Here is a 14,156-nt window from a genome sequence, read left to right as displayed (position 1 = left end):
TTTCTTTTAAATTTAATTGTATTATATGGACGTACCCTCAGTTATTTATTTATGACAAGCAATAAATTTGACATAGCAAAATTGACATATTATCATTTGACATTGAAATCAAACAGGCAGAAATCGAAAATTCAACATTTGCTGAGGGTCCTATATATATAAAAGTACTCTGTGCTGAGGGTCGAGTCGAGTGTTCTGTGATTTGTGATTTGATAGTTTTATTTTATCCTCCTAGATTTGAGTAGGTATATACTGTTCAAATGAAACTAGTTTTCATAACTTGGTAATTAATTACACCGTAGTGGTCCCATATTAGACAAAATAAAAGTGCATTAATTTCTTCGATTGCAACAAATCGATTTCATATAAGAATCTTTTATTTGATTGTGATAGAAATTCGGATATAATGGCTTCGGAAGTGTTAACTAATGCTGGGAATGAAATCCGAGAAAACTTGGTGAGTATTCATATTTGTTTACTAACGTTCAAAAGGAAAGGTCACAGTGATATGACCCTTTCGAGATATCTTGAACATTTTTACTAGCTTGCCGTATTCATTAGGTGATGTTAAGCGAAGCATATGATTGACCTTCGGACTAGTGTCCTAATATTGATGAAAAAGCTTATGTTGTTTAGTCATTATAATATTAATTAATTAATTTTCCTGTAGTAAGTACCATCCCTTCTTTAACATTCTATATATTGTGTTAATAAAGTTTAAATATACTATCAGATAAGGATAATGCAATAATTAGTGATTAGCTACAAAATAAATATCCATTTACTTTTATTATTGTCACAAAATATATTAAAACTAAATGAAACCCTTAACATTAGTTGAAACAAAACATTATCTAATTGATTGTAAGCATTTTGTGGACTAGACTTCTAACAAGATAAGGGAAATTTACCAAATCTTATCTATGAATAAAACCAATAGATTTGAGTTTGATAAAGTGCAACAAGTCATCATCAACCTGATAATTTTCATCCAAAAATTACTTTACTTAGTAACTCCTTGAAAGTACTTTGCTGTATAACTATCTAAAGATAAAGACTGTCTAATGTCTTAAGGTCTGGAGTTTACTTGTAGTTACCTACTGGCTACTACTACGACCTATCATAGATAGGGTTTTCATTTTTTATAACTGCATAGTAATGGTACCCAAGCAAAGTTTTAAACTATAAAAGTAGAGATATATAGAAATCTTAGAGATTGCTACTTCATCATGATTTGTAAACATTATTAGTAGGTACTTAATAAATAAACTATTAAAAAATTTAAACAAGAAGAGAGATTGCAAATGAACTTGTAACTAAAATTCTGTATTCTTAACTACATTGTCCAAGGTCCTCATACTAGTTCCAATTCAAACATAACAATTCTTTTCATTCATCTGTTTCTCCGCTTAATTGAAGCATACCTTTGCCAGATAAAAGTTAATGTCATTATTTTTAATCTTTACTGATTACTTTTATTGCCTTATTTTAAGTGTACCATACTGACCTTATCACCTTGGAGAAGATATCTGCGGACTAAATTTCTCAATCCTACACATACTATTATAGTTTTATTTCGCAAATAACTGTGATCGTCGGAAGTGTTTTAGCCTTGTGTTAACTATACTGTTAGTTTCTTAATAATACTGTACAGCTGTCTACAAATTGATGTTTGTGTTTTATCAAAATTATTTGCCTAATAATTCAACTTCAAAGTGTGTGTAATACAATTCAAAAATTTTCTTATACATGTGACTTGTTTGATTCCAAATTTCATTGAAATTTGTGGAGTAATTTAGTGGTGAAAGTGTAAGAGACTGAGAGACAGACTTTCTGCATTTATAATATTAGTATTGATGTATTGATTTGTTATCTACTCTGTAGCATTGTTGAGAACATCAAATGTGTTAGAAAATAAAAATCTTCACATGATTATATTATTATACTAGCTTACCGCCCGCAGCTTCGCTCGCTTTCTCTAAAACGATTTAAGATTTAAACTATCCTATCTCTCAAGTTGGATCGAACTGCACATGATGTGCGAATTTTATTATAATTGGTTAAGTGGTTTAGGAGTCCATTGAGGACAAACATTGTGACACGAGATTTATAAATATTAAGATAAACGCTACCTCTTCTAGCACTACAATAAAAATTGATTTAATTATAATATGTTTTAACTGATACGCACAAAAAAACTAGGCTCTTTCATTTGTGAATCATATTAGTTAGTTTATATTAAATCGATTTGTTTATTCCCTATTACACCTTTGTGTTACAGAAATCTTGCTTTATCACATGAAATTATATATTTTCCAGGTGACGACAGCAGTCAAATTCCTCTCGAACCCAAGCGTACAACGCTGCACCATGGAAAGCAAGGAACGGTTTCTACGAGCAAAGGGCCTCACCGACGTTGAGATTCAACGGGCCATCGAGAAGTGTGGAGAGCTAGTTGACATGTCTTCCTTCTCTTCAGAGCTGAGGTTCTTCCAGCATTCGCAAGGCTCGTGGTTCAGAGAACGGATTGTACCGCTGATCGTGTATGGCGGTTTCGCGTACGGATGCTACTGGTTTTACAGGGTACGTATATAGTGTACACTGTATTATTCTTTAATGTACACTGATACTTAAACTTATGTTTCGTTTATTGTGGAATTTGTTACTATCTAGGCTAATATTATAAACCTGAAGGGTTTATTTATTTGTATGGTTGAACGCTCTATTCTGAGAAACTACTCGTTTGAATTTAAAATAATTTTGTTTTAGATAGCCCATTTATCGAGAAAGTCTACAAATGTTGCAAAAATATTCCTTTTGAGAACAAACGAATTTGCTTCAGTCAGCTAGTTTTATTATAAGCCAACAGTTTTTTTTTTATTTAATTTAAAATCATTCAAATTTTAAAATCATGTCCTTCGCCTTACCGTGGCAACGTCCTTCCCCGTTAGGCCACCCATTTACAAGAGTGGAAGAAATTCGATTGCTTTAAATATTTTTCCAATATTCAATGATGTTTGCTCAAGTGTTTACAATTTATATACATTGTATTGTCCATTGTTTGTTCGGGATGTTTAAAATATTTTTAAATCCCTCATTGCCGCGGAGTAAATGCCATCACGGTTTGATTCTCCGATGAATACAAATGACGTACAAACAATAATACATTCTTATCGTTAACGTTCTTGAATGCCTTTTATTTATCTCTTTAAACTATTTTATTTGCACCGAAGATTCACCTGTCTTTTGCAATTTTGCAATGGGTTATCTCATGTCTGTCTGATGTAATGTAATATTTTCTTGCGATATTCTAGTGGAATTCAAAATTTTTAAATCAATTATTCTTATAAATGTGTACGTAGTATGTGTCTTATAAATGTGTACTTATAAGTCGTTACTTTGTTCCAAATTACAGGACTCTGCGTTCCTGGGAAGTACCCTGTAGGTTTTGATTCCCTTGCGAATGTAGAAATTTGTGAATTTTTTTAGCATTTATGGCTGTATCTTTTGATTGCGATGGATCATAAGTTTGATTTCACCAAGGGACCGTAGACTTCAGTATTCGATATAAAGGAGAATGCCCATTTTTGGTACTGGTTTTTCTCATGCATCAAGACAACAATACTATTAAAAAAAATCTCGGCAATTTAGAGGCCTTCTTACCATCGGAAAATATATTTTGAACAGGGAATGTTTTATAAAATCTAATAAGACATGTAATTGTTTAGATCCGTTATTGACAGATTTAGTGTTCATTACCGTTTACATTTTTGGTACAGGTTTTTCTCATGCATCAAGATAAAAATACTATTAAAAAAAATCTCGGCAATTTAGAGGCCTTCTTACTATCGGAAAATATAATATTATGTATTTTGATCAGGGAATGTTTTGTAAAATCTAATAAGACATGTAATTGTTTAGATCCGTTACCATAGATTTAGTATCCATTACCAGTTACCACGGTAACCAAGCGGTAACTATTATGACATTTACTATGGTAAATAGCTAAATGTATTATTATAATATCGATTATTGTTTTCATTGAATTACAAAAAAAAAATAATTAACATAAAATCACTCTGTAAGGTATTGTTTATACACTGTAGGTTGTTTTAACATAGATAGTGAAGTAAAATAATATAAATATATATAAAAAATATTATTATGAACGAGCTTGGTAGATAACTAGTTATTTCTTATTTGTTTCTTTTTTCGAATATGTAGTGAAAAAATGATTCAAACAACAACAACAATATGTAAACCGAATAAAAACTCTATTGGCATTTTTTAAATATATATTTAGGTGTTCTTGAAATCCGTCCCGGAAGATTTCTGGTGCCTACCTACACTAGCCGATGAACAGATAGACTTTGTCTGAAAGCATAAGCTCTACGCATAGATTAAATATGTTAAACGAAAAATAACCTTCCGACGATAAAATACTACCTAAATCACACATAAACCTAACTAAATCGGGTTTATTTAAGTTTTGAGGTTAATTCACATTTTTCTCAATATCTTGAAAACCCCTGTTTTTATCACAAAAAAATCAATTGGTAAAAATCTTTTGAATATCGAAGAACCCTCCAAAACCACTCTGGCATTGACGCAATACTATACTGTGGTCCATACTTTCATGGGCATACTTTCAATTGATGTTTAAAATATTTTTAAATCCCTCATTGCCGCGGAGTAAATGCCATCACGGTTTGATTCTCCGATGAATACAAATGACGTACAAACAATAATACATTCTTATCGTTAACGTTCTTGAATGCCTTTTATTTATCTCTTTAAACTATTTTATTTACCTCCTTTCAAAAACCTAACCTTTAAACTATTTTATTTTATTTACCTCTTTTCCTTTCAGCTTGATACATCCACGCGCTTCTGAGAATAAGGGTATTGACAGACAGACAGATAGACAGACAACAAAGTGATAAGGGTTCCCATTTTTCCTTTTGAGGTTTGGAACCCTAAAAATGTTTTTTGTTAAAAAAAATTAGTTACATATATTAATACATTTTCGGAACAAGAGCTTCGATATTAACATTGGTCACACGTTCAATTTCTTGAATTATTTGAATAATGTAATCGTCGTTCGTCGTATTCTGTCTTAGCATCTTTAATTCGTTTTGTCTTATTATTCTGAATGCCTAATCACGTTTAGTTATTTTAGGTTCTCGTAAAATGACAAAATATGTACGTATTTGCTTATTTAAGGTCATTCACACCTAGTATAATCGCATAATTTTTTCGTGATTATCGAGCGAGTGTTTATCATCATTCTAATTGCTTTCTGTACAAGATTACTACAATATTATTCTAGGCAATTCAGTATGATTAATCTTTATTGATCTAAATGTACTTAGGTATATCCTTAATCTGTCGTCATCTTATAACTGATTATTCTCATTAATAATTAACTATTGGATCAAGACATTGCGTTGATATTTCAACTTTTCATAATTCTGAATCTGTTGCAAAAGAACGTACATACCTTCAATGTGTTCTAAATATAATAGATAAACGTAGGTAAGTACTTCATGTGTTGATGAAATTTAGAAAGTTTAGTACCTACATCCTTATTCTCCTTAGCAACGAAAATATCGTAAGCAATATATTTTATTATCAGTATATTATTAATGCTTCTTGATGTATGCGTAATAAATACCTACTATATTATTTGATTTTGAGAGTAATAGATATGTATAAGTAATTATTTCCTAATCGTTTAATTTGGTTTTATAAAAAGTTTGATGTAAAGTCTCAATAGGTACATTTTATGTCTGTATACTTTTATAACCTATATAATATTATAATAAGGGCCGATTTTTCAATGCCCAGATAAACAGTCTAATAACTACCCCTCGAATAGATTTATTCAATTGCTTATCTAACTCATAACGGCTCGCCTATTTTTCAATCGTGATTTATTTGATGAATAACTATCTGACCAAATATTTCCATATTGGCAGCTCTGCACTTGGAGTGGTGAAACAAACATATTAAATTAGTCAGGTTAGAGCGGGATAGAGTCAACTTGCAATATGTCAACAACCGTCATTATGACTCACGTCAGGAGTGCATTTTAAGTTTAACTTGTGTTCTATGATTGTTGATTATTGTTTTGATTTGAGTAAAGAGTTTTGATTAAATTTGTGTTAAAATTTATATATTTTACGATGGAAACGACATAAAGGCAGCGTCCGGCAAATTTTCAATGGCATGATCATCAGTAGGTACTATCAAAAACATCAATTTCAATATGATTTTAATTGATAATTATTTTATAGAAAGAGGCTTTATTGTAAAAATTCTACGCTCTATGTTATTACATTCGAAAATATCCCAAATTTGACGCGTCAGTTGTCAACTCAAACGTCTAATCGTCGAATAGCACGCTATCTGGCCGTTGGAGCAGCAGATAGATTTATTCCTCAAATAACGTAGTTATTCGATAGATAAGTCCTATTCGTCTATTGAAAAATTGAATATTTTGTTAACTGAAGAATAAAGTCTATCTAGCTGTTTATCTGGGCATTGAAAAATCGGCCCTTAGTTGATAAAAATTAAACCATTGATAAAGCAATAAGTTTACCAGATCGAATTCTTATTTCACGCCTTCTAAGTAAGCGACTTTTTTCCTCAATAAAGGCCTAAAGGATTTTTTATCCTTTTTTTTTTTACATTTACATTTAAACTGACATCTCTCTGTGATATCCAAGTTCGAACTTCGAACAATTTGTTTTAAAAAGTTCGAACGTTTAATTGAGGTTATAATAATTGATATTTAAATTTAACTACCTACATAATCTGTTTTAAACAAGTAACCTTAAATAAATATGATTAAAGTCGAAATTGGAGGCAATAAAAAGCAACTAGGTATATTAATGGGATCTAGGAAATGTAGGCGGCATGTGTAGATTGTGTACTATACGAGGAAAAAAGATAAATATCTTTGCTGTCATTACGGCGGTACATGTTTGCTATTACTGTTTGAACTCGAAAGTCATTTTATAGATCGATGATGCAATACAGTCTGTTATTTGTTAAGATTTTAAGAATTTTGAAGAAATGGTATAAAATTTAATGGTGGTCAAAGTATGATTTTAATTCTTTTTATTTACTACTAGCTGTGCCCGCGACTTCGTCCGCGTGGAATAGTGACTGTATAGTAGTTACTAATTAACTTAATTATTGAGTAAACACGTACTACCATAAATAATTAAAAGAACTGATAGTAAAATTTATTACCGAACTGTGCTAAAAAATAAAAAAAATAAATGCCTTATTAATTTTCTATGTATTTCTTTTACATTATGTCATATTATTTTTAAGCACCAGGGGGGAGGCGAGCAAATTTCTTCCTTCCTTGTATGGATGTTATTAACAATGTATCGTGCAGCAACTGATCAGCTTAATCGATACTCAGTTCTTATCAAATCCAGCACCAAATCCAAATCAGATCTTTCCTGTCTCACGCCTGTAGTAACTAAACCGTTTAGACCGTGCAATAAAAATTAAATAAAAAAAAAACCAACGCAACGAAGAAAAGTGCATAGAAAAAGGAATAAATAATTTCACAAACTTCCCGACGATCTTTAAAAATAAATACCATTTTAAATATTTATAAAAAAAACAAAGTCGTCGGGGCTGCCATGCCAACATTATCATAATATAATATCATATATACCTCTATACATATTTTTTTTTAGAATGGTACTTAATTTTTAAGATCGTCGGGAAGTTTGAAAAATGATTTATTCCTTTATCTTCGTTGCTTTGGGATTTTTTTTTTAATTTTTAAATTTTTAAACTTCTGTTTCTTATTTTCATGTAATATTTTCAAGTGAGCGAGACCGAACTATCAAATGTACATCCACATTACATTCCTACATCATATTGATTTGGGCCGTAACCGTGCCCAAATTGTAATGGACCACAGTGGCAAAAGAAGTGGTATATTTAGGAAAAAAAATTCCAAGGGCCAGGCCTATGTGGCTTTGAGTAGAGTTCAAAATTTCCAGGGTGTGGCTATCCTCTCGCTCCCATATCTCCTCTTCTTTCACAGATTTTTAACCCTTTCCTTTCCACCCCTAGTAAATGGCAGAACCGATTTTGATGTAAACCATATCTATACGTAATTGTACCTATATGTACATTGTACACGTCATATCCTGTCGTTTGATGCTCCATTTGGTTTATTTATACCCACTGTCGCCCCTAAAGTGCCCTAAATGTAATAAACGGATGAACCGATTTCGATAAAATATGACTAATTGTAATTCACACTTTGCCCTTTCATATGCCCCGCTTGAGTATATTATTTGACCACATTCGATTATTGTTCATTTCCACTTTTACCGCTGTAATCTAATAAATGGATTAACCGAATTGGATAAAAATATAACTAACTGTACTTCACCCGTTATGCACTTTCATATTTGACAATATTCGTTTTTTTCATTCCCACTTTTACCCATATATAGGTATAATAAATGGATGAACCGATTTTGATTAAATATGTCTAATTATACTTTACACGTCATGCCCTTTCATTTGATATGTCACTTGAGTATATTTGACAAAATTCATTTTTTTATTACCACTTTTATACCTATATCAAATAAATGGATGAACCGATTTTGATAAAATTTGACTTATTGTTACTTTCATTTGGTCGTTCACTTTCATTTCACTTTTACCCCTATATACCTAGATATAATAAATGGATGAACCTATTTTGATAAGTACACTTTATCTAAGAACCAGCGTCTGAAAATATGCTGCCTAACAAAAAAAACCGCATCAAATTCGGATTACCTGTTAGCGAGCTACGGTAGCACAACTATATGTGTATAATATACACATATAGTTGTCAAACACTCATCACCCATCTTTTTGCGTCGGGAGTTAAAAATATAATACGACAATCGACATAATTTAAAGGACATTTTATGTATAAAATTTACCTAGAAAAAAATTAATTAAATAACATACATAATTCTAATTTGACCCCTTCCCCCCTACTACTTCAGCTTATCCCTCTCCCCCCCACCCTTGGGGACTTTCGATATGATCACCTGGACATTTATAGGAATAACTGTAACAGATAACTTATATCGTACACTGTACAGTGTACAATAAATAGAATGCCTTAGCAAATGTTCGCCGTGAATACTTAAATGGTCATAACTTTTTGGTTTACGAACCGATTGACATGAAATAAACACTAAATGTTAAATGAAGATTACTCCAATATATTAGTGAAAACCGCATCTAAATCGGATAAGCCGTTTCTGAGATTAGCGTGCACGAACATACAGACAAACAGACAAACAGACAAAAATTTTTTTAACTACAGTTTTGGGTTTGGGATCGATTTAGTAATAACACCTGCTAATTTTTTTTTCCATATTTTCATTGTACAGACACCGCTTTTCTAGAATTTTATTATATGTATTGATGATTAAAACAGTCACAATTCAACTGTAAAAAAATGCAGTGGAATTAGTAAAAAAATTGTGAAATAAAAATTACACACCTAACAAATTTAACCCTTATATTTTAAAACATTTAATTAAGTGCCATCTAGATAATGTTATCTAACAATTATTTTATAATTGTTATGACCCACATTCCCATACATGAAATAGAAATTATCAACTTTGAAACAATGTAACAAAATGTAGTGCATAACCTGACCCTCTCAATTATGTGATTATAAACAGATAATAAATAGGAAAGTACTTAAATAACCTACTTAATGTAGAAAATACAAATTTGAAAAAAAAAATTTTTTCAATCATTTAAGTATTCAATTAGACTTCTAGAAGCATTTTGGTCATAACGTTGAAAAATAAAGGAAGAAATAAAATTGCTGTTTATGTCGTTTAAGTTAGACTCAGAATTTAATAAAAAAATAATTGAACTCACATCAATTGACACAGAAATATAAGTGAAATCTCAAAAGTATACTTACACATTATTTATTTATTTACCAAACTTTCCAGAACTGCATCAAACAGCTAATCTTCGTAGAACAGCCAAAAAGGAAAACAACAGCAGAATGTATAGAGGAGTTACGTAAATCTCTAGACATAATGAATGCGAGTATCACCTCGCTAAGGGGGGAGTTACAAGTGGGGGTACAGCAAAACGCGCTCAGGTCGCAACTCGACAATCTTAAAGATGACATCGCGTCTGTTAAAGGCATTTTATTGAATAGGTAAGACTGGATGTCAGAAGTTTACCAAATTTGAATTTGTTTTACAGAAATACTATAAATTAAAAAAAGCGAGAAAGTCATAAAAATTAAAAATGTCTTTCATATTTATTGCATTGGTTATGGGGTTCATTGTATCAATTTACGTCCTTTTGCAATGTAGCTAGACATCATAATATGTAAATTCAAAAGTAAGGAAAACATTTTATATTTTCGCATTATTATACATTGCTAATTTATTCGTCCCTTATTACAAAACAACTTATAACCCTTACACAATCTGGTCTTTTGAAAACACAAATTCAAGTTATTATTTAATTCAAAACATTGCAGAAACCAATTCCCCTCACTAAAAACGCGTACTGAACCGCCATCAATACCCGCCTGGCAGCGTCAATCACAAGAAGCAACATCTAGCGAACCGGCTGTAGAGAAGAAACGGCCAAGATCGCAGCGCTCTGAGTCCGGCGGCTCCAACTCTAGCGAGGGGGAACAGGCCACCAAGAACAGCGACAGTAGCCTGGAAATTATGTATGTATACTACACACTACACTACACACCAAACACTAGTCACTAGACACTACATAAGTACATACACACTTCACACTTAATGAATACACACAAGAGGCGACATCTAGCGAGGAGGAACAGATCAATATAAATCATATTCATTATGTATATATTTATAATATAAATAGTTATTTGGTTTAAATCTATTATAATTAAATTTTCATTAGTGCACCACCTATTGTTTTTTCCCCTTTTTTTTAATTCAATATCCTACCCATAGGTTGCCTGGTAGAAATCGCTCAGTAGTGACAAGGCCGCCTTTTTGGCTTTACATTGTCTTTTTCGGAGGAATATAATCTATGTTCGCCAATTACTTGAACATTAACTTTCTCTTTCTATATTTTAATAATATATATCATCATAATTTATCTTTTTCAGTACGTGAAGAAAACGACATAGCCTAGCCGCTATAAGGTTAAACCGAAACAAACTGTAGTGTGTGTGACAATATTGCACTTACTGAATCAGTAACAAGACACTAACAGTGTGGTGAAACTTAATATTGTAACTTCTATGTGTTGTTATATGTGTAGAGAAATGATGCATTCAAAATTTAAATTGGTGTCGGTATAAACCGTGCCGAAAAATGATGCTTTTAAAATTTTCAGCACGGATAATTTGCCAGTCTCAGGAGCGTATGTGTGTAATTAAACATTACTGTTTAATGTTCGTCTAAAAATATAATTCTCTCACATTGCTGTTTGTGTGAAAAATAAGTGTGAATTACAATAATGCTGGCTTGCTTTCGTAAAGAACTTGAACTGTATAAACGTTAAGATTATCAAGTGCTTGCCAAATATGAAATCTATGTATTGCATATTTTACCTCTAATATGTACGCGCACAATTTTAACCTTACCTATTTAAATAAATTATATATCTTCAATAATACCTCATCGTAACAAATATATTATTTTTGTGTATAAAAAATCCATGCTGGTATCCCTATTAATATATTGTCAAAAAACACGAATTATAGGTAAACCAGAATCTGATGGCAATTAGGGAAATCAAAATTTTGAGTGTGCAACCCTAAGGAAAATGGACTGAACGATCTTGATACTGCTTATTTTTTATTTTGTCCTCAATATCATTAGACACATTACATAAGTGGACAATACTGTACTTAATAACGAGATATCCACTTAATATTATGTAGGGACATACTAACATGTATAATATTATACAATTATACATATTACTTTTATACAGGTAATACATATTATTATTTACACATACCTATATTTGTATATTCATTACCAGTATGCCATGTGAAAATATCGATATAATGATATAATGTAGATCAAAACTGCTTAAAATTTTTTATAAAATAAAATAGATACACCCATTATAAAATTGACTTAGACAGCTTGGACTTGACGAATAGCCATATTGGAAACTCCTGTAATAAGTTTTCATAAAATTATATTCTAATCAACAAACAATATTATAGTTAGGTACCTACATATAATATTTTTTAATTTAAACTTTAAAGTATCAAAACGGGTAAGTCCAATTTACCAATAAAATCTTCAAAATTGAAAATTGTGATGTGTTTGACCCTTCTTCATCGAATGTTTTTCTATACACATTATAAACAACACCTCTTGCTTGTGATCGCAGCGGCTTTTTCGACATTTTCGAAGATTTTTTAGACAAAATCCTAAAAATTATTCATCAACTGCAAAAAAGACAAATAATTTGACAATCAATTTGATAGTTGTCAAATAAGTTGCCATATGAAAATCTTTTATTTCTTATATATAAATATGCCATCAGATTCTGGTAGACCTATATATTTTTTTATAACATTTACGACACAAATGTTTCTTCTCAATATGTATTCCCTTTGGCCATTTCGTCATTTTTTCCATTCATTTATAAAAAAGTTTATTTTTGTAAAATTGTCCTTTAAATAAACGTAAAATGCTCAAGGTAATTTTTAGATAAAATTATCAAACATCAGGCTCAACATAAAAAGACATGATTTTTAATATAATATTTTTATCAGCGTACATATTAGAATATTGCATTTTAAATATTAAATAATTAAAAATAATTTTCTGTGATGTATCCATGTATGAATAAATATGTAAGGTTTAACATTAGCCATAATAATATTAATAAATTATATTCACCAAACAGTAACATCAGTGAATACCTAGCTTTAGGTAAATCGACATATTATAAACTAGCTGCTCCCCGCGGTTTCACCCCCGTGGCTCCGCTCCTGTTGGTCGTAGCGTGATGATATATTATATAAGGATATAGCCTATAACCTTCCTCGATAAATGAGCTTTCTAACACCGAAAGAATTTTTTAAATCGGACCAGTAGTTCCCGAGATTAGCGCGTTCAAACAAACAAACAAACTCTTCAGCTTTATAATATTAGTATAGATTAAGGCCAGGTTAATATAAAAATAATATCTCTTTCCATTTATAATTATAATTAATATTAAATGTGTATAAAAGTAAGGGGTAAGGAGTGAGTCTAATTGTTTTTTATTTTTATTTCATGTATAGGTTCTTTGCTTAATGTTAAGATTTTTGTTATGGTGTTTTTGAGTATAATTTACTACTTAAATGAATCAAGAAAATTGTTGAATATGTCGCAGTCAAATTGTATTGTTTCGCCGTTTACAAACGCTCGGCATTTTGTAATATGTCAAGATTTCGTAATCAGAAGTTTTTGGTTTGGATAAGGGGGTGGGTTAAGTTAGATTTGTGTTTTTTTTAACCTACACAGAAATAGGAGCCCCACAAAGTGGAGCTCCGTCGGCTCGCGACCGTCTTTTTGTAGGATTTTGGAAAATGTAAATCCTCAGCATTTTACAAAATGTCGAGCATTTGTAAACGGCGAAATAATACAATTGGACTGCGACAAATACATTAAAAATTTCGTTTGTCGTCGTTTATTTGGTTAGAGACTTTAATTTTAAATTTCGTATTAGGCCAGCTGCGATGTACAAAAAACAAGTCTAAAAAAAGGATTCTTAAACCTAATTATAATTTAAACATTATGGCTCGTAAAATTCCCACTTTGTTTTAACTTAGTTCCTAATATATTAGGTCATTACAAGGGGTAATTTTTATTGGATGAAGATGGGTGTATTATTATCTATACTTAACATTTATTAGGTTATTGGAACCGGTATAATATAAGCGTGTATTCAATTGATGTAATTAATAATAAAGAATTTATGTGGTTTGTGTAGTTACAATTAATGTATGGTTTCTATATTTATACATATTAATTTTCAGTTTAAGTGGCAGTGATATTAATTTAACATTTACAAGAATTTATTGACAAAAAACTTTTAACCAGACAAAATATGTGCTACCCTGAAAACATGGTTTT

The 14,156-nt window shown here is 30.8% G+C and overlaps 1 protein-coding gene across 2 annotated transcripts; it reads left to right on the top strand.

Moving 5' to 3' along the window:
• Positions 1-181: 181 nt before the first annotated feature.
• LOC123696405 (peroxisomal membrane protein PEX14) lies at positions 182-11,769 on the top strand. 2 transcript variants are annotated; one of them, XM_045642556.1, is made up of 5 exons: positions 182-457; positions 2,320-2,583; positions 10,017-10,231; positions 10,562-10,759; positions 11,177-11,769. In XM_045642556.1, exons 1-5 carry the CDS (start codon positions 407-409, stop codon positions 11,181-11,183), a joined length of 735 nt encoding a protein of 244 aa, XP_045498512.1. In that variant the 5' UTR covers positions 182-406; the 3' UTR covers positions 11,184-11,769. The 2 variants fall into 2 exon arrangements, with proteins under 2 accessions (XP_045498512.1, XP_045498513.1); XM_045642557.1 differs by lacking the exon at positions 182-457 and adding an exon at positions 579-669.
• The last annotated feature ends 2,387 nt before the right edge of the window (positions 11,770-14,156 follow it).

Source organism: Colias croceus, chromosome 12, assembly GCF_905220415.1.
Source record: "Colias croceus chromosome 12, ilColCroc2.1".
Lineage (NCBI taxonomy): Eukaryota > Metazoa > Arthropoda > Insecta > Lepidoptera > Pieridae > Colias > Colias croceus.
This window is presented reverse-complemented; position numbering and strand designations above follow the sequence as displayed.